General features: G+C 52.4%; 1 protein-coding gene and 1 non-coding gene across 2 annotated transcripts; one reads left to right on the forward strand and one right to left on the reverse strand.

Moving 5' to 3' along the window:
- Positions 1-12133: 12133 nt before the first annotated feature.
- On the forward strand, positions 12134-12206 carry TRNAV-CAC (transfer RNA valine (anticodon CAC)). Its single transcript has one exon. It is a non-coding gene; the product is annotated as a tRNA-Val (tRNA).
- A 4675-nt stretch (positions 12207-16881) lies between these two features.
- BCL7B (BAF chromatin remodeling complex subunit BCL7B) lies at positions 16882-24526 on the reverse strand. The gene is made up of 6 exons (XM_074974299.1): positions 24287-24526; positions 20988-21063; positions 20278-20374; positions 18396-18566; positions 17881-17960; positions 16882-17202 (listed from the first exon to the last, which is right to left on the reverse strand). Exons 1-6 carry the CDS (start codon positions 24376-24378, stop codon positions 17113-17115), a joined length of 606 nt encoding a protein of 201 aa, XP_074830400.1. The 5' UTR covers positions 24379-24526; the 3' UTR covers positions 16882-17112.
- Between the last annotated feature and the right edge of the window lie 1391 nt (positions 24527-25917).

Here is a 25917-nt window from a genome sequence, read left to right on the forward strand (position 1 = left end):
TGCAGTGTTTTCCCAAATTAACTCTGAGTTACTTCCCTCCTTTTATTAAAAGTTTATTTTCTACACTCAGACTCTGCTTGGGGGGAGGGGTGTGTAATTTTCCCCAGATTACTTGGTGGGGGGGGGGGGCTCCAGCTGGTTCTCTGTTGTATCGATGGAAAGGAACCCCCAGGTATTGAACCCGGCCCTGGTTGCTGCTTGCTCCACCTGGCAGAAGGGTTACATTACAGTGGGTGCTCTTCTCTGCCACTGTTAGTACTTCAGATTATAAGAGACATGCAGTTACATGTACCTGGGGAGGGCATGTTGACTGCCACAATTACTCAGCTGGCTGTACCTCTGGCTTCTTCCTGGTCTCTCTGGTGATGTCTACACCAGTGGTTCCCAATTTTTGTTCTGCCCAGCACACCTTGAGTTCCAGGGCTCCTCCTTCTGCCCCGGGGCCGGCAGCTGCAGGAGAGAAGGGGAGAGGCAAAGGACCCGACCCAGGAAAGGAGGGAGGAAGAGAGGGAGATTGAACTCTGATGGGTTGCCCCACCCCTGGAGAGGTGGGGCAGTGAAGCAGATGGCCAATCAGAAGGCAACTTTCCCCCTTGTTCTCAACATACTTTTTCAAAAATTCCACAACACACCTGTTTGGGCCTGATGGTACACTAGCTGGGAAACACTGGTCTAGACTAGGGGTGTGATTAACCTCTGAATGCATCCCCCACCCCAGGTGTCAGTTCTCATGCCTTTACGTAGCCTGGACTGGAATTCTGTGTTTCTCCCACCCTAGACCTGGCTCTGGGCTACAGCACCATAAATAATTCCTAGAGCAGATCCTAGAGCAGAAAAACATCCAATCTTGAGTTAAAAATTGTCAGTGATGTCATGGAGAATCCACCACATCTCTTGGTAAATTGTTCCAACAGGTACGTACTCTCATTGCTCAAAATTTATACCTTATTTCCAGTCTGAATTTGTCTAGTGTCAGATTCCAGTTCTCAAACACGTCAAAAAATGTAAAAAAAATTGCAATTTGCAAATTGCCCCAGTGATAAAGCCCCTTGAACTATCCTTGAATAGTGGATTCCTATCATAGTGAACCTAGAGACCAAAACTGGAAAACTAAAAGCCAGAAGGTCCATAGACTGGTCCTTCCCCTGCGAGCCTCCCCACCTCCCTCCCACTCCTGGTTTGTACACGTCTAGGTCTAGCCTGTGCCAGCATGCTATGCAGTGACATCCCACAGAATCAGGGGCAATATTGCTGATAAGTTACAAAGCACTAGTTCAGCAGATACATCAGTGGTTGCAACAATGGTCTATATCAGGGATCGGCAACCTTTGGCATGCGGCCTGTCAGGGAAATCTGCTGGTGGGCCAGGACGGTTTGTTTACCTGCAGCATCCGCAGGTTCAGCCGAGCGCAGCTTCCATTGGCCATGGTTCACCGTTCCAGGCCAATGAGGGCTGCGGGAAGCGGCACAGGCTGAGGGATGTGCTGGCTGCCGCTTCCAGCAGCCCCCATTGGCCTGGAATGACGAACCACAGCCAGTGGGAGCTGCGATTGCCAAACCTGGGGACACTGCAGGTAAACAAACCATCCCGGCCCGCCAGCGGATTTCCCTGATGGGCCGCATGCCAAAGGTTGCCGATCCCTGATATAGACCATTGTTGCAACCACTGTTATATATTTGCAGCAACTCTTGTCAAAGGTTGTCAAGTGAGATGACTATGAAAAGGTTATGATTTGCTGGTTACAATTATGCTATCTGTATGCATGCATCATTTTTGTATTTGAAGTTGTAAGTATTGGCTCTACACTTGGATTTCAAATGTTACCTTGTGGGTGTTACCCCAGGAGCAAACACCCAGCACATCTTGGAGGGACTATTTGAATTAAGTGGCTCATCAAGAAACACTTGGTTGACAATGGACCATGGGAGACGCCCATCTACATTGAACAGACTGTCATGTAAACATGCTGTCTGGAGTGTGGGTAATGGCTTACTGCAATGACTGAGGGAAACTGGGCAGGAACATGTGACTTGCCCATGTGACTCCAAACTGCATCTTGTTGCTGTAATTTTCCACAGTAAGAACAATGGGATGCCCTCCACATGGCAAAAGCTATAAAAGGTCCTGGAAACACCTCCACTTAGTCTTCAATCCTGCTTCTGACCTCTGGAGGAACTTTACTACAAACTGAAGCTCTGAACAATGGACTGAATGACCCATCCAAGCTGTGGGTGTACTCTAGAGACTTGACTTAAGCCAGCAGTTTATTCCTTCACTGCTACAAGCCTGAACCAAGGACTTTGCCATTACTGTATGTAATTGATTCCTTTAACCAATTTTAACTCTCACCTTTCTTTTTCTTTTTATAAATAAACCTTTAGATTTTAGATACTAAAGGACTGGCATCAACGTGATTTTTGGGTAAGATCAAAGTTATATATCGACCTGGGTGTGTGGCTGGTCCTTTGGGATCAGAAGAATCTATTATTTGATGAGACTGGTTGTAAAGAACCTCTCATCTCTGAATCCAGTGTTTTTCATGGTGATATAAGAACTGGAATGCCTAAGAACATAAGAACATAAGAATGGCCATACTGGGTCAGACCAAAGGTCCAACGAGCCCAGTATCCTGTCTACCAACAGTGGCCAATGCCAAGTGCCCCAGAGGGAGTGAACCTAACAGGTAATGATCAAGTGATCTCTCTCCTGCCATCCATCTCCACCCTCTGACAAACAGAGGCTAGGGACACCATTCCTTACCCATCCCCGCTAATAGCCATTAATGGACTTAACCTCCATGAATTTATCCAGTTCTCTTTTAAACCCGGGTATAGTCCTAGCCTTCACAACCTCCTCAGGCAAGGAGTTCCACAGGTTGACTGTGTGCTGAGTGAAGAAGAACTTCCTTTTATTTGTTTTAAACCTGCTGCCCATTAATTTCATTTGGTGGCCCCTAGTTCTTATATTATGGGAACAAGTAAATAACTTTTCCTTGTTCACTTTCTCCACACCACTCATGATTTTATAGACCTCGATCATATCCCCTCAATAGAGGAAACTCCCTTTATGTTTTCTTGTTAGCCAGTGTGGTGAAACAGGAGTTTACTTTTGTGGCTGGTTTGGTATATCTTACACAAGAATAACCACCAGTTTTGGGGTGTGTTCACCCTATTTCTCAGCAGTTTGTCCTGAATTTGGCATTTTCAGTTATGACCCACTAAGTCACAGTTACACCTATTAAAGCCTAAATTTAGGACCTGTTTATCTGAGAGCCCAGAGCCTCCTGGCACAGCTGAAATAAGCGGGCATGTCTGAGCGAGACTTGGGGGGCCTTGCTGACAAGTTGGTCTCTGTGAGAGTCCTTCAGCTTTGCAACTTGCTTCACATCCCAACCCTGGTCAGAAATCGTCACTGTCTCAACGTTCAGGGCACACTGCCAGGCCACTTGCTTTCCCAAGCGAAGAGAGACTCAGAGAAATCTGACTGCAAAGAGCTGAGACACTGCACTTGGTCACAGCTCACATGGTAGCGGTTCAGATTGGCCAGGTCTGTCCCCCAGGGTAAGGTGCGGGGTAGCTGAATCCAGCATGATTGATTTTTCTCATGGGATCTGGCTGCAGCTGTTGCACTATGAGCCACACAGGGAAAGAAATAAAAGGCGCCCCCCCCCCCCAAGCAACAATCTTGCAGCAGCAGGGAAAAACTTCAGTGTGGGGAGAGGGCTGCTCATTTTCCATCTTTCTCCCCAAAGACCATCCAGACTAAAAGACAATGGAGGAGAACATGGTCCATCCACTGTCATAGATCCCCAAACAATATGCAGAGCTAAGAAAAGACAGCGGATCCACAAAGGGTGGTGGTGATTGCTATGGTGTGGAGATCTCTCTGCCTTATGCTCTTCTCTTCCAATTCCAGTGTCCAGCTGGACAAGACCTTCCTTCCAGGGCACAGCAGCTGGCATGGAGAGCTGAGACTATTTAACAGCCCTGGTCTGCAGGAGCCTCTTGCCAGCACCATTCGCAGTGGGGGCCCCATGCTGGCAGCTGGCTAGAGATGAAATGGTTACTTACTGTAACTGTGGTTCTTCGAGATGTGATGCGGCCATGTACTCCACTTTGGTGTGTGCACCTCTGACACCCTGTACCCCCATATTCACTACTTGTAGATGGTCATGATCTATTTTGTACAAACTATGCCTTGTGAGGAATCATTTGAAAATTCATAGTCTATTGAACATAATTGTCCTGTTAAAAAGTGTGTAGCAACATTGTACAGGGAGTTTTGAGATACTGCTATATGTTTGTTACTAAAACATGTTGTAATTTTGGAAAATGACCACAGCTTAGCTCCTCAGTGTCAACAAAGGACTGACCTCACGTGTTAGAAAACTATCAACTATTGAAGCAACCATTCACCATCAGGGGTGGTTGGGGGGCTGTAAACAAACTATTTGCATGGCATCCCTAAGACATCTCAAACATCACGTACACAGAAGGTGTGAACAAGAAATTCACAATTCACCTGAAAGATGTTTCGAATCTCACATACATAGGGGCCTGTTTTGTCTACACCCCAGCAGCAAGAGAACACGCACTTTACCTCGCCTTCCCAATCTCTACTGATAGCTGCATAATCGCTTGAAAGACAAAGAACCATCACTGAACTGGTGGTGGGGGGAATGGTCCTAGCTGGAAGGCCATCTAGTTAGCATGGACTACTGAAAGCTGGGTGAGAGAAACCTTTTTGCTTTCAAATCTTATTTAGCTTGGAAATGTTTAGGAATTAGATTGTGGTTTTTATCTTTTTATTTTCTTTTGTAACCAATTCTGACTTTTATGCCTTTATCCCTTACAATCACTTAAAATCTCTCCTTCTCTAGTAAATAAACTTGTTTTACTGTTTTAGCTAAACCAGTGTGTTTGATTGAAGTGTTGGGGAAATCTCTACTCAGGTTCACAAAGGCTGTGGCAGGATCATTTCCTTTAAAAAGAAATGAACTAACTAATGAGCTTGCTCTGTTCAGTTAGTGTTCTGGGCAGTGCAAGACACATTTCTGCGGTGCAAGGCTGGGACTGAGGGATATGCGGGAGTAGCCCTGTCTATTCATGAATGGCTGGGCATAGCATTCATGTATTCAGCTGGGACTGACTTTGCATGGTGGTGGCTATGAGTGAATGGAGCCTGGAGTGGTTTGTTGTTCACTAGCAAAGCACTGGAAAAGACAGCCCAGGCTAGAGAACTAAGGGGAGATGGCAGCTTAGTAGTTCAGGTTCACCCTACTCGATCCAGTGCACCAGAGCCAGAGAATTTTGCCAAGCAGTACCCTTAGGGGGAGGTGCTTGTGCCTCATGACCATAGCCCCTCCCGTGGCTATAGGAGGTGGCACTGCCCCAACCCCCCTCACTTCCTTCACACTGAACATCCAAAATGAGACTGATGCAGAGGGGATGGAGGGTGGAATAAACGTCTGCATCACGTCTCCAAGAATCACAGGTACAATTAACCATTTCTGCATCTTCGAGTAGATGTAGCCGTGAGGGGGAGGGATAGCTCAGTGGTTTGAGCATTGGCCTGCTAAACCCAAAGTTGTGAATTCAGTCCTTGAGGGGGCCATTTAGGAATCTGGGGCAAAAAAAATTGGGGATTGGTCCTGCTTTGAGCAGGGGGTTGGACTAGATGATCTCCTGAGGTCCCTTCCAACGCTGATATTCTATGATTTCACTTAGGTGACTCCCAAGCAGTACCCCTCACTAGAAGGCAGGGCTCAGAGTCCACCTAACCAAGGACAGCAAGATCACCCTACTGACGCATGCATCCGCCCTGGCAGATACAGTTATGGCATAATTGTTTGTACATGTATGTATGGATGACCATATTAGCAGCCCTGCAAATGTCCAGTCTGGAAACATCACTGAGGGATGCTATTGATGCTGTTGGGGCTCTTCTAGATTGAGTTCACACCAACTGAGGGGGTGTAGCCAAAGCTATTTCATACGCAGTCTTGATACAGGGTGTTATCCATTTAGAGATTATCTTTGAAGAGACTGCTTGCCCCTTCATACGATCTGCATAGGACACAAACAAGTGACGCAAAGCATGAAATGATCTAGTCCTGTCCAGATCAAAGGCTAGACATTGCTTGACATCTAACGTCTGGAGGCCCTTCTCCACCGGAGATGAAAGCAGCTTAGGAAAGAACACAGGTAAGTATACCACCTAGCTCAAATGAAACTGAGAAACCACTTTAAACCCAACTTTTGGGTGTGGTCATAGCGTCACTTTGGAGAATTGCATATAAGGCGATGCTGCCATCAGAGCCTGCAATGCACACACTCTCCTTGCCAACAGATATGTGGGCACAGTTGCCAACTGTGCCCACATATCTATTCAGGGGACACCATCACAGGGCCTAATAACATCAGCCACACTATCAGAGGCTCGTTCACCTGCACATCCACCAATGTGATATATGCCATCATGTGCCAGCAATGCCCCTCTGCCATGGACGTGCACAAGTCCATGGGGCCGGACGAGTTGCATCCGAGAGAGCTAAAGGAATTGGCGGATGTGATTGCAGAGCCATTGGCCATTATCTTTGAAAACTCGTGGCGAACGGGGGAAGTCCCAGATGACTGGAAAAAGGCTAATGTAGTGCCAATCTTTAAAAAAGGGAAGAAGGAGGATCCTGGGAACTACAGGCCAGTCAGCCTCACCTCAGTCCCCGGAAAAATCATGGAGCAGGTCCTCAAGGAATCAATCCTGAAGCACTTACACGAGAGTAAAGTGATCAGGAACAGTCAGCATGGATTCACCAAGGGAAGGTCATGCCTGACTAATCTAATCGCCTTCTATGATGAGATTACTGATTCTGTGGATGAGGGGAAAGCAGTGGATGTATTGTTTCTTGACTTTAGCAAAGCTTTTGACATGGTCTCCCACAGTATTCTTGTCAGCAAGTTAAGGAAGTATGGGCTGGATGAATGTACTATAAGGTGGGTAGAAAGTTGGCTAGATTGTTGGGCTCAATGGGTAGTGATCAATGGCTCCATGTCTAGTTGGCAGCCGGTGTCAAGTGGAGTGCCCCAGGGGTCGGTCCTGGGGCCGGTTTTGTTCAATATCTTCATAAATGATCTGGAGGATGGTGTGGATTGCACTCTTAGCAAATTTGCAGATGATACTAAATTGGGAGGAGTGATAGATACGTTGGAGGGCAGAGATAGGATACAGAGGGACCTAGACAAATTGGAGGATTGGGCCAAAAGAAACCTGATGAGGTTCAATAAGGATAAGTGCAGGGTCCTGCACTTAGGACGGAAGAACCCAATGCACAGCTACAGACTAGGGACCGAATGGCTAGGCAGCAGTTCTGCGGAAAAGGACCTAGGGGTTACAGTGGACGAGAAGCTGGATATGAGTCAGCAGTGTGCCCTTGTTGCCAAGAAGGCCAATGGCATTTTGGGATGTATAAGTAGGGGCATAGCGAGCAGATCGAGGGACGTGATCGTTCCCCTCTATTCGACATTGGTGAGGCCTCATCTGGAGTACTGTGTCCAGTTTTGGGCCCCACACTACAAGAAGGATGTGGATAAATTGGAGAGAGTCCAGCGAAGGGCAACAAAAATGATTAGGGGTCTGGAACACATGACTTATGAGGAGAGGCTGAGGGAACTGGGATTGTTTAGTCTGCAGAAGAGAAGAATGAGGGGGGATTTGATAGCTGCTTTCAACTACCTGAGAGGTGGTTCCAAAGAGGATGGTTCTAGACTATTCTCAGTGGTAGAAGATGACAGGACAAGGAGTAATGGTCTCAAGTTGCAGTGGGGGAGGTTTAGGTTGGATATTAGGAAAAACTTTTTCACTAGGAGGGTGGTGAAACACTGGAATGCGTTACCTAGGGAGGTGGTAGAATCTCCTTCCTTAGAAGTTTTTAAGGTCAGGCTGACAAAGCCCTGGCTGGGATGATTTAATTGGGGATTGGTCCTGCTTTGAGCAGGGGGTTGGACTAGATGACCTCCTGAGGTCCCTTCCAACCCTGATATTCTATGATTCTATGATTCTATGTACATTGGTCAAACTGGACAGTCTCTACGTAAAAGAATAAATGGACACAAATCAGATGTCAAGAATTATAACATTCATAAACCAGTCGGAGAACACTTCAATCTCTCTGGTCACGCAATCAGAGACATGAAGGTCGCTATCTTACAACAAAAAAACTTCAAATCCAGAGTCCAGTGAGAAACTGCTGAACTGGAATTCATTTGCAAATTGGATACTATTAATTTAGGCTTAAATAGAGACTGGGAGTGGCTAAGTCATTATGCAAGGTAGCCTATTTCCCCTTGTTTTTTCCTCCCCTCCCCGCCCCCCCAGACGTTCTGGTTAAACTTGGATTTATGCTGGAAGTGGCCCACCTTGATTGTCATGCACATTGTGGGGAGAGTGGTCAGTTTGGATGAGCTATTGCCAGCAGGAGAGTGAGTTTGTGTGTGTGTGTGTGTGGGGGGGGGGTGAGAAAACCTGGATTTATGCTGGAAATGGCCCACCTTGATTATCATGCACATTGTAGGAAGAGTGGTCACTTTGGATGAGCTATTACCAGCAGGAGAGTGAGTTTGTGTGTGTATGGGGGTGGGGGAGTGAGAAAACCTGTATTTGTGCTGGAAATGGCCCACCTTGATTTTCATGCAGGTTGTAAGGAGAGCGGTCACTTTGGATAGGCTATAACCAGCAGGAGAGTGAGTTTGTGTGTGTGGTTTTTGGAGGGGGGTGAGGGGGTGAGAGAACCTGGATTCCTGCAGGAAATGGCCCACCTTGATTATCATACACATTGTGAAGAGAGTGGTCACTTTGGATGGGCTATTACCAGCAAGAGAGTGAGTTTGTCTGTGGGGGGGGGGGCGGAGGGTGAGAAAACCTGGATTTGTGCTGGACATGGCCCAACTTGATGATCACTTTAGATAAGCTATTACCAGCAGGAGGGTGGGGTGGGAGGAGGTATTGTTTCATGGTGTCTGTGTATATAATGTCTTCTGCAATTTCCACAGTATGCATCCGATGAAGTGAGCTGTAGCTCACGAAAGCTCATGCTCAGATAAATTGGTTAGTCTCTAAGGTGCCACAAGTCCTCCTTTTCTTTTTGCGAATACAGACTAACACGGCTGTTACTCTGAAAACTCTCCTTGTGGGTGTTATCACTACCAGGAACACAGGGTTCTGATATAAAAATGGAAAGAGACAAAATGCCAGGGGCTCGAACAGAGGTCCCATCAAAGCCGCTAGAACCGTGTTAAGGTCCCACAGAGGAATTGGCTCTTGACTGGAGGATGTAGACAAAGAAGCCCTTTTAAGAACCTTGCTACCATGGCACTGGAGAAAACTGATCTTCCCTGGCTGGGGGGATGAAGCCGATATTGCTGCCAGATGCACAAGTCCCAAGGACTGAAGGCGCAACAGGTACGCAAAGATGTCCTGGATAGAAGCCAGCATTGGTTGAATTCTGCAGGCCAATGACCACACCGAAAACTGCATCCATCTAGATGACTATCCCATCCTGGCAGAGGGCTCTCTACTGTTGAGTAGGTCCTAGTGAACAACCACCGAACACTGGTCTCCCTCCTCATTCAGCCATGTAACAGCCACACCAGGAGATGCAGGGAGCTGAGCATGGGATGCAATGTGTGGCTGTGATTCTGAGTGAATAGGTCAGAATGGAGAGGAAGCTGTATGGGAGGCTGAATAAATAGTGTGAGAAGGTTGGAGAACCAGCATTACCTTGGCTATGCCAGGGCAATGAAAATAAGCTTGGCCCCATCTGCCTTTAGCTTGTGGATGATCGGGGGACAAGCACAGAAGAGAGACGACTGCCAGCTGAGATGGAAGGCATCAGAAAGGGGGCCTGGTCTGAGACCCCTCAAGAGCAGAACAGATGTCATTTCCTGTTGTCCCTTGTAGCAAACAATCATCAGGAAACCCAAGCTACAAAAATGGCCCAGAGAATACTTGTCTTCAGGGATGATAAGTGACTCAGAGAAAAATTCTTGCTGAGTTGGTCTGTGAGCTGATTCTGTACCCCGGGCAAGTGGTCAGCTATCGGAGTGATGCTCTCCTCAATGCAGAACTTCCACCGCCTGATAGCCCCTTGGCAGGGAACCCTCTCCCGCTGCCAGTTCACACAGGGGTGGCGAGTTGTATGGGCCTGTGCTCCACCAATATTAGAGCACGGGGGCCCGGCTCCACCAAAGTTCGGGGCCAGGTCTCTTCCCTAGCCCCACCTGCCATCCCCACACGCCTCCCCCAGAGTGTCCCCCCCCCAGCCCCGCCTGCTGCGCCCAGGCAATTTAAAAGGGCCCAGAGCCCCCGCTGCTACCACCGGCAGCACACCGGCGCTAAGGTGGCTTCCTGCCCACCCACTCCGCTTCCGGAAGTAGCTGGCATGTCCCTGTGGCCCCCGGGGCGTCTCTCCATGCGCTACCCCCGCCCCGAGCGCCGACTCTGCCAACTGTGGCCAATGGGAACTGTGGGGGCGATGCCTGCGGGCAGCAGTGCGTAGAGACCCCTCTGCCCCCTGCCTAGGAGCTGCTTCCTGAGGGGGGTGCGGGGTGCTTTCGGGAGCTGCCCAAGGTAAGCGCTGCACCCCTCACCCTCTCCCACAACCCAACCCCCAGCCCAGAGCCCACACCCTAACTCCCTCCTAGAGCCTGCCCCTGCATCCCCTCCTGCACCCAAACCCCTTGCCCCCAAACTCCCTCCCAGAGCCTGCCGCCTGCACCTGCTCTTGCACTCCAACCTCCTGCCCCAGCCCAGAGCCCGCATCCCGCACCCAAACTCCCTCCCAGAGCCTCCCCTGCATCCCCTCCTGCACCCAACCCCTTGCCCCCAAACTCCCTCCCAGAGCCTGCCGCCTGCACCTGCTCTTGCACTCCAACCTCCTGCCCCAGCCCAGAGCCCGCATCCCGCACCCAAACTCCCTCCCAGAGCCTCCCCTGCATCCCCTCCTGCACCCAACCCCTTGCCCCCAAACTCCCTCCCAGAGCCTGCCACCTGCACCTGCTCTTGCACTCCAACCTCCTGCCCCAGCCCAGAGCCCGCATCCCGCACCCAAACTCCCTCCCAGTGCCTTAGGCAGGTGTGGGGGGCTTGGGAGGGGTGGCGGGACTTGAACCTGTTCTGGGCACCACCAAACATTATACAAACCTGCCACCCCCGAGTTCACATACTACATTGCGGTGGTATTGTTGGTAAGTATGTGAACCACAGAGTCCCTAATATGGTCCCAAAAAGCATGACAAGCATTGCTCCAAAGCTCCAGCACATTGATATGCAGAGAGGTCTCCTGCTCTGACCACAAACCTTGGACTTTCAGCAACCCCACCTGTGCCCCTCAGCCCACCAGGGGGGCTTCAGTGACAGCAGACCTGGTTGGTAAGGGCCGGACAAAGGGAATGCCCTGAAAAACATTCTTGAGAAGCATCCACCATTGCAAGGAGTCCAGGACCAGGGGAGGGAGACAGATCAATGTGTGTAAGGAGTGAAGAGTCCAGTGAACTGCCCTGAGCCACACTGGAATGGGGTGAAGACATAGCCTTGCAAACTGGACCATCTGCGTGCCAGCAGACATGTGGCCCAAGAGCCTCAGGCACATCCAACCTCTCGAAGAAGGCTGAGGCTGCGGTGAGACAGAGGTGGCAAATCGCCTGAAAACAGACAGTCAGCAGAAACGCTATTGAACATGTTGAGTCTATTAGTGCCCCAAGGAACTCTATTCTCCGAGTGGGAACCAAGGTGGATGTGACGTTGCACTCTATATGATTTTATAAAAATATGCTAATGAGTGTGAATATAATGTAACTGGAATATGCTTCATGCAAAAGGTCTCTTGTAAGGTATCATTACAAAGCTTATAATCTACTTAGTGTGGTCATCCTATTTGTATAAATGTATCACTCTTGTATCTCAAACTAGAAATATGAAATATCACTCTGAGGACCTATTGTAATTATGCAAAGTGTGGGCCATGGCCACACTTTGCATAATTACAATAGGTCCTCAGAGTGATATTTCATATTTCTAGTTTGAGATACAAGAGTGATACATTTATACAAATAGGATGAGTGGAATCCATCTTTACGGGTTTCCATAGTGTAGTGGTTATCACGTTTGCCTCACTTGTGAAAGGTCCCCGGTTCGATTCCAGGTGGGAACATCCTTAATTCTTTGGGTGGGGGAGGGATAGCTCAGTGGTTTGAGCATTGGCCTGCTGAACCCAGGGTTGGGAATTCAATCCTTGAGGGGGCCCTTTAGGGATCTGGGGCAAAAATTGGGGATTGGTCCTGCTTTGAGCAGGGGGTTGGACTAGATGACCTCCTGAGGTTCCTTCCAATCCTGATATTCTATGATTAATAGTGGTTTGGAATCTTAATGGCTCCCATTGGCCAGGACAATTGACTGTAGATGGCTCTGTTTTACTTGTAAGTCTTCCTGTATATCTGTGGGCTGGCAAGTGGGTAATGAAATCTTACAGTGAAATGTGATCATGTCACCTGAACTGGAATCCATCTTTAACCTGGTGCTTTTCCATTGAGAAGGAGGGGTAGGAACCCAGATGGACAAAGGATTCCCGCCTTATGCAAAAGATATATAAGTGGGTGGAGCAGAACAAAGCGGAGCCATCATGAGAAATCCCCTAGCTACCACCTGAGCTGGAACAAGGGCTGTACCAGGGGAAAGGATTGTGGCCAGACTAGGAAAGCGTCCAGTCTGTGAAAGAAACTTATTGAAACATCTCTGAGGGTGAGATTTTATCTGTATTCAGTTTTATTACTGTACTAGACTTAGACTTAGACTTGTGTTTTATTTTATTTTGCTTGGTAATTCACTTTGTTCTGTCTGTTACTACCTGGAACCACTTAAATCCTACTTTCTGAATTTAATAAAATCACTTTTTACTTCTTAATTAACCCTGAGTATGCATTAATACCTGGGGGGGGGGGGGGACAGCTGTGCATCTCTCTGTATCAGTGTTATTGAGGGTGAACAATTTATGAATTTACCCTGTAAAACGGATTTATTTAGGGTTCGGACCCCATTAGGAGTTGAGCATCCAAGTGTTAAAGACAGGAACACTTCTTAAGTTGCTTTCAATTAAGTCTGCAGCTTTGGGGCATGTGGTTCAGACCTGGGTCTGTGCTGGAGCAACTGGCATGTCTGGCTCAGCAAGACAGGGTGCTGGAGTCCCAAGCTGGCAGGGAAAGCAGGGGCAGAAGTAGTCTTGGCACATGAGTTGGCAGCCCCAAGGGGGTTTTTGTGATCCAACCTGTCACAGTGGACTTCCTGGTGTTTAGGATAAGACCTAGATGGTCAAGCAAGCGCAGTGTGATGTTGACATGAGAAAGGACTTCTTCTCTGGATCTGCCCCTCAGCAACCAGTCATCCAGCTATGGGAAGCTGTGGATCCCGTTCTTCTGGAGTTATGCCGTGATGATGATCATGCATTTGGTAAAAACCCAAGGGCCAGAAGAGGAGCTGAAGGGAAGCACTGTGGACTGAAAATGGTTCTCTAACAAAACAAACGAAAGGAATTTTCTGTGGCTTGGCAAAACGGTCGCATGAAAGCAGGTGTCCTGACAATCCAGGCCTCAAACCAGTTTGATACAACACGGAGAGGATAGGTGCCAAAGCGACCATTTGCAACCTCATGTACCTGATATATTTGTTGAGGCCGCAAAGGTCAAGAATGGGCCTTACCCCTCTCTTGGATTTGGGCACCAGAAAGTACCGGGAATAGAAAACCTGACCCTGGTGCTCTGGAGGAGCCTCCTCAACCACTCCCAACACCATCAGAGAGTACACCTGCTCAAGGAGCAGTATCTCGTGAGAGGGGTCCCTGCAGAGGGACGGGGCCAGATGGAGAGGAACTGGATGGCACAGCCCGATCAGACGGTGCTTAGGACCCAGCTGTCAGTGGTGATTGAGCCCCAAGCATTGTAAAAGTGAGTCAGCCCATCCACAGAGGGGAGGACGGTGGGAGGGGAGGGAGAGCAACGGCTGGAACACTGCTGTGGACCAAGGAGTCAAAATGGATGCTTGGGAGGTGCCTGGGGATGGCATGTGAACTGGCTGAATCCTGAACCCAACTGCTTCCTCCTGTGGGGCCGAGGCCCTTTTCCAGGGTTGTCCTGCCTTGGGGGAGTGAAAAGCTGCCCAAACGTGCTGCAGACAATACTGCTGTTGTTGCCATTGAATGCTGTAATGGCCTCTGCACCACCAGCGTGTACAGCCCCAAGGGCCTTAGGGCAGCCTAGAATCCTTATAGGAGTGCAGTCTCATCCATCTTATCCGAGAACAGCTCCTGCAAATCAAAGGGCAAATCCCCAGTGGCCTGCTGGACAGCAGGAGCGATGCCAGAATTCTGCAGCCAGGAACACCTCCTCATGGGCACAGCAGGTGCCTTCACTCTGGCTGAATTATTGTGATGTCCAGTGTGGACTGCAAAGAAGCCTTAGCCACCAAGCAGCCTTCGGTGACCAATGCCTGAAATTCCTCCCTCAAGGCCTCGGGCAGCTGGTCTGCAAATTTAGACATAGCTGTCCAGGTAGCAAAGTCGTTCTTGGGCAGCAGTGGCTGCTGGTTAGCAATCTGAATCTGCAAGGAAGAGGAGGTGTAAATCTTCCTGCCTGTTGGAGCAGGTGCTGCTTCAGACAAAGATCCCTTGCCACCTGAGTCTGCGTAGTAAACGGTGTGCAAATGGAACAGCGCACCTTGATGTGGGCTGTGCCTGGACACAACAAGCACTGTGTGTGGGGATTATTAGTGGGGATGCCACCTTCCTGATGGACAATGTTTAAATGCTGATGGGGGCATCACCAGAAAAACACAACCTACAGCTGACAGTAACTTAACACACAATGTACTACAGTCCTAATGAAACACATACAACTCGAAACGTCACTAAACAGAGGAGTCTGAGATAAAATGCACAGCGTGCTGCAACTCCAGCCATGGGTGGTAAGAAGGAACATGGGGAGGGGGATGTCGGGGGGTTAAGGCGGTACTGTCTCATATAGTCAGGGGAGGGGCTATGGCCACACAGCACGAGCCCCGCCCCCCTAGGGGTACAGCTGGGAAAATCCTCCAGCTCCAGCACGCAGGGCGCACACACTATGTAGAATACGCAGCTGCATCCACTTGAAGACGTGAACAAAGCAGCCCCTGACACCCTTTCCCAGGCAAGATGCTGTCCCCGTGTCCTGTCGCTTCTGCACTCACAGAGGTCCATGGAGAGGATGGTGGGGATCCAGCCCTCTCCAGGCTGCTGCAGAGAAATTCACACACTGTATTTCAAATAGTTTAATTTTAAAAATATTCTATTCAGTGCTAAAATATCTCTCCACTTCCACGCACAGCCGGCGCCTTCGGCTTCAACAGAGGCTCAATCACAGACTCAATTTGACATGCAGATCGCAATGAAGAGGAAACAGGTCCATGGCGTTGGAGAGGAGGGATGGGAGCTCCTTGGTAAACAAGCCTGGGGAGCAGCTCTGACTGGGAGCCGGGTGAGAGAGGTGCCAGAGTGTGCAGATCAGGCACCAAGGGCAGGCAGTGTAAGGGTGCACTGAGAAATGACGCCACCCTGACAGTGCTGGGAGAGTGAGAACCAAGGCCCCTGGGTTTTCTGGGAGAGACCCTAGACCCTGCTGTGTCCTTCCCGGTCCCTGAGGTAGACTTGGAGTGGGCCTCACAGCAGGACCTTCCCACCCTCAAGCTGAAGAAACCCTATGCTACCTCAGCCTCTCCCATGGGCACTCACATAAGGAACCGCGGGTCGATGCCAGGCGCAGAGTCAGCCAGGGACCTGGTGGCAACATCCCTGGATCCAATACTAAGGGCTCTGTGCCTACAGCCTGCACCCTTCAATACTGCAACCCTGCAGGGCCGGGGGAGAGTGGCAAGACGTCCAGAGGCCCCATAGTGCATGCCTGGGGATGGCGGCTGTGCCCTGACTCACTCATCTGCCTACCCTCCATAGCGCGGGTGCACCTGTCTCCTCCAGCACAAATGGCTTAAACCAACAGCTATTGCACACTGTCCCAGCTCAGGATCCCTGCCCTGCAGGGCGAAGGCCTTTGTCAAAGTTCCAGTGCTGGGCGGTCCCATGCCCCAAATGCTCACCTAACCCGGCCCATCAATGAGGCTTGTTTACTGGGGGAAGCTCCAGGACATGGAAACAATTCTCTGGGGAAGAGAAACTACTTAGTGCAGCAGGAACGGCTCTTTCATTCCTGGCAACTGGGGGCACGGGACCCTAAATACCATCATCCTGCAGGGAAACAACATCTGTCAGGCTGCAGTTCTCGCCCAGTGCCCAGGCAGAGCAGGAGACCCAGAGGACTCAGCCCCTCACACGAGCAGGCTGCATGACCAGCCCTGCCCCTGCTGCACCAGCACAGATCAGCAGGAAAAGGGAGCCAATAAATAGAGGCAAGTTTGCAAGTACTGATGGTGCGAGGTGCCCTGGCCTGTCCCTGAGGGCAGGACAGACTACAGACTAGTTCCTCTGCAAGGGGCTGGTGAGAGAAGCCCGTCCCTGGGGAAGGCAGGCGGGCTCTGCAGGGGGCTGGAGGGAGGAGCCCGTCCCTGGGGAGGGCAGGCCGGCTCTGCGCGGGTTGGCAGGAGGGGCCTGTTCCTGGGGTGGGCAGGCTGGCTCAGGGGAGGGAGGGGGTCTGGCAGGAGGGGCCCGTCCTGGGGAGGGTAGGCTGGCTTGGGGAAGGGAGGAGGGCTGGTGGAAGGGGCCCATCCCTGGGGAGGGCAGGCCGGCTCTGCGCGGGTTGGCAGGAGGGGCCTGTCCCTGGGGTGGGCAGGCTGGCTCAGGGGAGGGAGGGGGTCTGGCAGGAGGGGCCCGTCCTGGGGAGGGCAGGCTGGCTTGGGGAAGGGAGGAGGGCTGGTGGAAGGGGCCCATCCCTGGGGAGGGCAGGCCGGCTCTGCGGGGGGCTGGAGGGAGGAGCCCGTCCCTGGGGATGGCGAGCTGGTTCTGCGGGGGGCTGGTGGGAGGGGCCTGTCCCGGGGTAGGGCAGGAGGGCTCTGCGGCGGGGGCAGGCAGGAGGGGCCTGTCCCTAGCTCTCCGAGGCCGTGTGGCACACAGAGTTCTGATCTGCACAAAATCTCTTCAGAGGCGGCGCCCCAGAATCCTCCTCTTCAGTGTCCTGGAACAGCAGGAGAGCAGAGGTCACGAGTGATGCGCGATGCAGCTCCCAGCTCTGCGCACAGCTCAGCCACTGCCCTGGGGGCTCTGCTCACCGGGAGCCAACAGCACTGAAGGGAGGGGCAGAGGCTACAGTCCGATGATGAGGCTCAGCGGCCCATAGCATCCTACATGGGCCACTAGCGGCACCAACAGCACGGGCTTGCTCCCAGCAGTGCCCTGCCTAGACTCAAGGCCCAGGGCACTCCACGGCAAATGCTCGCACTTCTGCGGCCAGGCCTCTGGTTGGGGCAGCTCCAATGACCTGACACAGGGAAGCATTTTAATTAACTGCACCTGACGAGAACAGCAGGCTCAGGGTAGTGGCCTGGGTTATTTACTGTGATTCTTTCAGGCTGTCCCCACATTTTCAGTTCTCCAGGCAGTATCGATTTTGGCACTCACAGCTCAGAACTGCAGCACAGAAATGGTTAGGGAAGCTGGGCAGAGGGCAGCCCAAGACTGTGGGGAAAGTATATTAGCTGGATGCTTCTGCTCAAAAGGGCAGCAGTGAAACAGTTCATAATGCTGACACATCATGTGCCACTGTTAGGTTTCAGAGTCAACACACCAGAGGGATGAAGGGTGTAGTTTGGACCTGTACATATGTAGGGAAGGCTTTAGTTCCCCTTCTCCTTACCTGAGTCTCGAGAGGGACAGGCTCCTCCTTCGTGAGAGTGGGAGGCTCATCTGCAACTTCCGAGGAAGGGAGGCAGGGCTCTGGAAGGGAAAGGGGAGGATTACGGATGTGTTGGCCCTGTGAGCCCAATGTTAGCAGCAAGAGCTCTGCCTGGCCTCACCAAGTGCCCCCTTGCCTGCAGGCACAACATACTCCCAGGACTCAGAGGGGAGCACCATGCCTAGAGGGCATTCAGGTCCATAGGGAGGCCTAGGAAAGGCCAACACCATGTTGGACACGCAGCAGCATTAACAAAGCAGTGCTGCTGCAAACATGAATGAAAACAGCCTGCCCAGCCATGCTTCTTGCACAGGAACAAGACAGCAAATGCCCTGCCAGGGCAAGGACCATCATGGGCAGCTGTACTGTGCCTCTCCCAGGGCTCACCAGGCCCAGAATGGCTGGCTGAACTGCGCCTTCCTTAGGGCCCGCCCCCTCCAGCATCTCCTCTCCCAGTGCAGCTGGCCGCATCATACCTTCCAGGGTCTCCTGCCCCAGTGTAGGTGGCTGTGAGTCATCCGTGCGGAAGTCGGACGTATGTGCCGGACTCATTGACTCGCTCTGCTGGGGGCTGGGGCTCGAGTTCGGGCTGCTGTCGACCTTGAGCTGGTAAACGTCCGACAAGGAGCTCTGGTTACTGGTCTCATCTGAAAAACCATCAGCAGGTTAGGGGGGATGCCTGGTCCACAGCTGCAGTAGCACAGCAGGGGGCAGCACTGAAAGATGGCACCCACAGAGAATGGCCCAAGGGAGCAGGGAGGAGTCATGCCAGCAGGAGAGCTCTGCACCCGCCTCTCCCTATGGGGTTCCCAAGCCGTGTATGCTAGGCTGCCCTGGATTTCCAGGGTTAGTCATATGGTCAATCCCCAGGATACCGCTCCTCCGAGACAAGGAGAGGCCTGAGCATGGGAAGAGAGAGCAGGCAGAGGAGGGGTTCCTGGGGTGTTTGCTGAGCAAAGAGCACCTGACTTGGGAATGGGACACAAAGCCGTTCCGTAGAGTTTCCCAGGCTGTACTGGTTCCTGTCCCCTGGTCTGACATCACCGTGACGTGCACATCCCCTCCCCGAATCCCTTCATCACAGAGTGCTCCTAGTCCCTGGGGCTGAGACCTCCAGTGCTCCTAAAGCCCTTATGGCTGAATGGAATGGGCCAAGGAGCAAGACTGGACCCACCACAGACTCCCGGGGGAAAGTAATGGTGCTCCCTCCAAGGTCAGGCTTGACAAAGTCCTGGCGGGGATGATTTAGCTGGGGTTGGTCCTGCTCTGAGCAGGGGGTCAGACTAGATGCCCTCCTGAGGTCCCTTCCAACCCTGATATGCTATGATTCACTGGTCTCCACCCAGATGAACTGAAGGACACATGCCTCTAGGTACGGTCCCCCTTCCTGCCTGCAACCCCTGCTGTGAGACTCAAACAAAGGCTACCTGGAAGCCCCAGGACTATCCCCTGCTCCTAGGATTCTTACAGCAGCTTTTCCAAGGGGAGGCCCTGAAGGGGCAGGGGTTGACAGCAAGCCTGCCCCACACTCACCCTGCAGCGATGGCTCATGTCCTATGGGGCTGGGCACAGCTCCATGCTCTGGGTATTGCAACCTGCCTCATGGGGTCACAGCACCACTTGCTCATGTTTGGCCTGGCCACACCTCCAGCTGCGGGGGGTCAGTGCCCCCTTGGTGGCGCGAGGACGGAGAAAGTAGTGGAGGAGGAGGAGGAGGCTGACCTGTGATTTTACACACACCCCCCCGCCCATGAATTTGGACCCTGGGCGGATCACTAAAAAAGACAAAATGTGCAGCTGGCGGGGCGTTTCAGTAAAATGTTTGCGAGCCACTGTCCTAAAGCGGGACATACCCAGAAACGCTTCATCATGACAGTGCAGGAGATCCCTGTGCCAGTTGCTACAAGGAATGGTGTAGGGCAGGGTGTCCTGGCTGCAGGCTGCTAACAGCCTCTCCCCACAGCAGTCACTGGAGAGAAGGGAGTCAGAGCAGGATAGGCAGGTATGCAAGCCCATGCTCTGGGTTTCCCTAGCTTCCGACTGCCAGAAGCTGGGAGTGGATGATGGGATGGATCACTCAATAATTGCTTGTTCTGTTCATTCCCTCTGGGGCACCCAGCATTGGCCACTGTCGGAAGACAGGATACTAGACTAGATGAACCATTGGTCTGACCCAATATGGCCATTCTTATGTGTCAGAAGAACATCCCTTGTGGAAATCTGCATTGCTCCTGAGGGGGATGTGCAAGACATAGATACTGTACTAATGACACCTCAATATTTACAAAGTCCTCTTGATATGAACGGCAGCAGTGCCCTCCCCCTGACAGCCTGTGTTCTGGGGGTAGGCAGACTTACCCTGGAACTCCAGGAGGAGGGAGGATTTGGCAGATGAGTCAGGTGGGAAGCCATTGGGTTCTCGGGCAGTGCTGCTACTTGTTTTGGACTTCTCTTTCTTGAAGGGAGAGAGAACATGGGATTAACAGAGTCACACTCAGCAAGCAGAGGGGAGAGAGGCAGCAGGCCTTTGAGGAGCACTGCCCTCCTCAGGCAGCAGCAACAGCACAGAGCCAGAGGCGCATTCGCCTGTGTCCACTGTACCTGCCCAGGCCACAAGTGCAGCGAATGTGGCTACATCACATTACAGATGCTGTGTGGATTGCTGGGCCAACCCCCGAGCCTGAAGTCCATTGCAAAAGGAAGGTATGGCCTTCCAGATCCTCTCTGGGGATTTCCCAATGAGCAAACTGGCCACAGACCCATCGGCCCCAGAGCTCCTCTGTCCCAGAGACCCCCCGCAAAAAGCGTCAATTTGTTCACTGTTCTCTGACTAGCGAGGGGAGCCACAGGAAACGATGCCCTTTTTTTGTTTTTCTGAGAGCCCCACGGGTTTGTCTGCACCATGCAGAGGAGACCCCGAAGACCAGACCTTCCTGGTGGGAGCTGGGATGACATTCTGAAGGGCAGAACTAGAGTCCATCCCCCTCAGCAGTGAGGTGTGGCCTCCTCCTCTCCAGCCGGCGCATGCAATCCTTAAGAGCCTTTTTTACAGCAGACCCAGCACTTACCTCTTTACTGTCTGCTACAGGCACCCACTTGAATATCCGAAGGGATGTGTCTCCCACCGTCACCCACTTCTTCTCCCTACCACCGAGCAGGAGACAGGTTACAACCAACAAAGCCAGCCATCTCTCCCAACCACACAATCGAGGAAGTCCTGGTAATTACTCAGGACACAGCCATTAAATTCTGCTCAGGATCATGCCTGTGCTGCTTCTTCTGCATACACTTGCCTAGGCAGGAGAGAAGTAGAGTGAAACGGACACAATCTCACCACAAAACTCTCCAGAAAAGCAACAGCAGCAAAGGTGTGAACTCCAGCGCCCTCTAGGGGACCAATGGGGGCTAGGAATACAAACACTCCTCTGGAATCAGGGGTTGTGGGAACATTGTCTCCCCTAGAATGGGCCTCTTCCCCATTATATCTAGAGCAGGGCTTTCCTAGCCGACTGACTTGGCTGGAAAAGGGGGGCGGGTCTCTGCTCACTCAGATGCTCAGCATGGCGCTCTCCCTTTCCCAGTTTTTATACTGGTGCCTCTCACCTTAACATCACCAGGGCCAACGTGCAGTGGTGTCAAAATCTGCACTCTGCCTGCAGAACTGGTTTGCAGTGAGGGAAATTAGAAGCCTATCCCAATCCCTCCTTGCTGAAACAAGGGTAGGAAATTAGTGGTTGACTGGGGACGGGAGAGTTAGACATTCTACCGAGGATCTACTCGGAGCAGGAGTTGATTTACAGTGGTCCGTGGGCCCTTGGGCCCCATGGCAAAGAAAACCATGAAAACTTGGCCACCCTGGCCTTCCACTTCCCTGGGCTTTAACTGCAGCCACTGGTTTAAGTTTTGCTTGATCTCACACTGAAAGGCTACCTTCAGTTCACCCAACTGCAAAATAGGTGCCTGATCCAGTGGGTTAGGGCAGTCAGACGCACCTGGATGTAATGCTGGCCACATTAAACCATTGGCTATAAAACTGATGTGACTCATCTATCAGCCTGCTGAGCTATTGGCTCAGGGGAATCATAGAATATCAGGGTTGGAAGGGACCTCAGGAGATCATCTAGTCCAACCCCCTGCTCAAAGGGGGACCAATCCCCAATTTTTGCCCCAGATCCCTAAATGGCCCCCTCAAAGATTGAACTCACAACCCTGGGTTTAGCAGACCAATGCTCAAACCACTGAGCTATTCCTCCTCCCATCTTTGATGAGGGGTAGCCTCCTCCATCTATCTGAAAGTTATCCATGAGTTTTCTCTCTGACACCATTGCAAGAGTTCAATAATCAATATCGTAAGCTCTTTGGGGCAGGAGGTGGTCTTTTGTATTAGAACACCACTTAACACATTGTGGGTCCTACTGAAATAATAATGCAGTAACCTGTGCTATTTATTTGGATATTAAATTCAGTGTATTCCTGCATTTTCGATATGCTGCAGATTTGTGTGTTGACAATAACTGCTTCCAAAAGTTGTCAAGGTGCAGGAAGCCGGAGGTTTTGGCAGGTGTGGATGGGGCTTTCAGCACTTTGCAGAGGGTGGGAGGCAGTTTGGGATGGCGCCTTGAGTACCATTCCCAAAATGAAAGAGGTGATGCCCTCTCTTATTACACCCAGTAGCCCAGTGGTTAGGGCACTCACCTGGGATATGGGAGACCTATGTTTTAATCCTTACCATAGGCTCCAAAGCAAGGACCTGAACCAGGGCCTCCCCCATCTCAGGGGACTGTCCTCAGGCCATTAGGTACTGGGGGAGGGGGTGAGAGGCTCTCCTGCAGAAGCAGTTTCACTTTTTATAAAATACCCAAATAGTCATTGTGCCAGAGCAAGCATAGGGGAGAGTAGCGCTCTAGCCTGGTGGCACTCCCCTAAGGGCACACCCATCTTCCAGCCTCTGCTTCAATGACTCTATTTAGCCACAGTGGAACAGCTTCAACAAGAGAGACTGACAGATACCCACCCCAGAACATCCCATAGCCTGGTGGTTGGGGATGCAGGACACTCAGGGGAAACCTGTAATTTGAAACAGGGACTTGAACCCATGTCTCTTGCATCCCAGCTGAATGCCCTAATCACTGGGCTATCAGGTATAAGAGAGGTGACTCTAATTAGATTCGACTCTTCTTTTTCACATACTTTTTTAAAAACAGTTTAAAATACCTAAAATTGGAAGAAAATGTTTCTTTTCTGACATTTGGAATTGCCAGTGAACTGAAGAGACAGCTATTTGCCCAGCTCTAATAACCTCTGCTATTCTCCCCCAGAGTCTTAGCTGCTGTGAGGACAGGGGAAGGGTGACCTCTACGCTACCCCATCCCAGCCTGCTGGGGAGAGGCTGTTACTGTGTCTGCACAGCTGTTCTGGGACTGCCCTTCCTGAAAACAGCTGCAGCCCCTTCCATCGCCCAGCACTCTGGCCAGCAGCAGAAGCAGAATGAACTAGCTCTTCAACCGATTTAGGGTTCCCCAGCGCGACTCCCGCCGCTGGGCAGGCCCTGACGGTTCCGGGCAGCTGGACCAAGGGGGGTCAAAGCTCTCACTGCCGGTCCCGTGCACTGCGCGGGGGCCAGAGCAGGGCGTCGGGCCCCAGGGCAGCAGCCACCCGGGTCAGTTCCCGCCTGCCCGTCACGTGCCCGTGCCAGCCCCGACCCCACGCCCGGGCACCGGTCCCGGCCGCCACAGGCGGCGATGCCCACGAGACGGGCGGGGAGGGCGCCGCACCACGCACCCGCCGGCGAGCACCGTTACGCTAGCGAGGAAACTGAGGCACGGGGGGGGCGGGGCTGCCGGGTACGGAGTCAGCGGCAGGCCCAACGCCCGCCGCAGGCCCCGCTTCGGGCAGAGCCCGGCCTGCGCCTCCGCGCCCCGGGCTGGCGGGCTACACGGTCCCGGCCCGGGCTCAAGCGGAACTCGCCGCAGGGCAGGGCCCCCCCGGCCAACGACCCTGCGTAACGCGGGACACTTTGGCTCAGGGCGGGCGGCCCCCGGGCCCCATGGTAACAGAAGAACCCGCCTCCTCAGCCCGCGGGCCCTGATTGACCTCAGAGCATGTCCATCTAAAAGCTCTTCAGAGGCCGCACGCCTGGGGGGGGATTGTGATTGGGCGTAGCCCCTGCCAATCGGGTTGCTCTTCGTGTCCCCGCCCTTTCAAACCGTAAGGAGAGGTAATTGGATGTTCCCCCCGCTGGCCCCGCCCGCTGGCTCCCGAGGAACTTTGATTGGCTATTCTCCACGGGAGTCCCACCACCGAAGCCAATGAGGCACGGTGATTGGCTCCACACTTCAAGGCCCCGCCCCCAGGCCCCGCCTCTCACCATTTGCGGACGCGCTCGATGGCCGCCATCACTTTTTTGATGTCATCTTTGGCGCGGCTGCGGGTTTCAGCTCGCACCGAGCGGCCCGACATAGCGTCCACAGACCCGGCAACCCCAGCTCCGCAGCACTACCACCACGACCCGCCCCCCGCGCATGCGCGCGACCCGACCTACCCACACCCCGCGCGTAATGCGTCAGCGCGCCCCCTCTGCCTGGGGGAAGGGAGGGTGAGGGAAGAGCACTGCGTCACCCAGTACGCATGCGCGGCTCCGCCCTCTTTGGTCTGACGCGTGTAGGGAGGAGGCGCGAAAACCGTCCCGTTGCCACCGTTTCGCCTGAGGGAGAATTCCCGCTGAGGAAATCGGCTCCTCGGGGGTGCGACGTGCCCGCTTCTCCACGGCGGACCCAGGGTGGCGATACTGCTGAGGGTCGAAAGGTCAGAGGTCATCACCCCGCAGAGCTCTGCCTCAGGGCTGGAGGTGGCTGCTGGGCGTGACGCAGCCTGGGCTGGGTGGTACCTGCTCCCCCGACAGGCCCGGCCAGGGGCTGCCGCGTACCCAGCGCCCCCGCCCGGGGGCACCTGCTCCCCCGATAGGCCCAGCCAGGGGCTGCCGCGTACCCAGCGCCCCCCGCCCGGGGGCACGGACCCTGTGCGGCAGCCAGCCCCTCCCCGGCAGGGCAGGCCCTGCGCGTCTCTCAGCACCCCGGCAGGCCCTCGACAGCCCCGCAGCCTCCAGCCCAGCGTACGGCAGGGCACCCCTTTCTGACTGGGGCATAGCCCAGCAAGCGTCAGCCGCGGGCGGCTCAGAGCGACCCATTTCCAACAACTTGCCTCCTTCCCCCAGTCGGTGAGCAGGGCAGCCACAGCAAAAGGCCCCCTTTGGAGCAGCGTTTCAACATGTCACCTCAGGGCACTTTGACCCTGTGGTGTCTGGGGACAACAGCTGTCACACACCTAGGAATACACCGATAACTAGAGGGCCTCCTGTTAAAGGAGGAGGATATTGATATAATAGGCATCACAGAAAACTGGTGGAGTGAGGACAATCAGTAGGACACAATCATTCCGTGGTACAAAATATACTGGAAGGACAGAACAGGAAGGGGGGGAGGAGGGGAGTGGCACAATATGTGAAAGAAAATGTAGAATCAAGTGAAGTAAAAATCTTAAATGAATCCACATGTTCCATAGAATCTCTATGGATAGTAATTCCATACTCTAATAAGAATATAACAGTAGGGATCTATTATTGACCACCTGACCAGGACAGTGATAGTGATGATTAAATGTTAAGGGAGATTAGCGAGGCTATCAAAACAAGGAACTCAATAATAGTGGGGGATTTCAATTATCCCCATATTGACTGGGTACATGTCACCTCAGGATGAAATGAAGAGACAAAATTTCTCGATGCTTTAAATGACTGCTTCTTGGAGCAGCTGGTACTGGAACCTCAAGGGAAGAGGCAACTCTCGCTTTAGTCCTGAGTGGAGCACAGGATCTGGTCCAAGAGGTAACTATAACAGGACCGCTTGGAAATAGTGACCATAATATGACAACATTTAACATTCCTGTGCAGGGCCATCCTTAGGATTTATGGTGCCCTAGGTGGGATTATTAAACTGGTGC

Source organism: Natator depressus, chromosome 17 (genome assembly GCF_965152275.1).
Source record: "Natator depressus isolate rNatDep1 chromosome 17, rNatDep2.hap1, whole genome shotgun sequence".
Lineage (NCBI taxonomy): Eukaryota > Metazoa > Chordata > Testudines > Cheloniidae > Natator > Natator depressus.

Coding starts and splice junctions, on each gene's coding strand:
- BCL7B (XM_074974299.1), bottom strand. CDS start 24,378: ATGTCGGGCCGCTCGGTGCGAGCTGAAACCCGCAGCCGCGCCAAAGAT. Junction 21,064..24,286: donor ATCGAGCGCGTCCGCAAATG/GTGAGAGGCGGG, acceptor GCTCGGTGGTAG/GGAGAAGAAGTGGGTGACGG. Junction 18,567..20,277: donor CCTCCTCCTGGAGTTCCAGG/GTAAGTCTGCCT, acceptor ATGGTTTTTCAG/ATGAGACCAGTAACCAGAGC.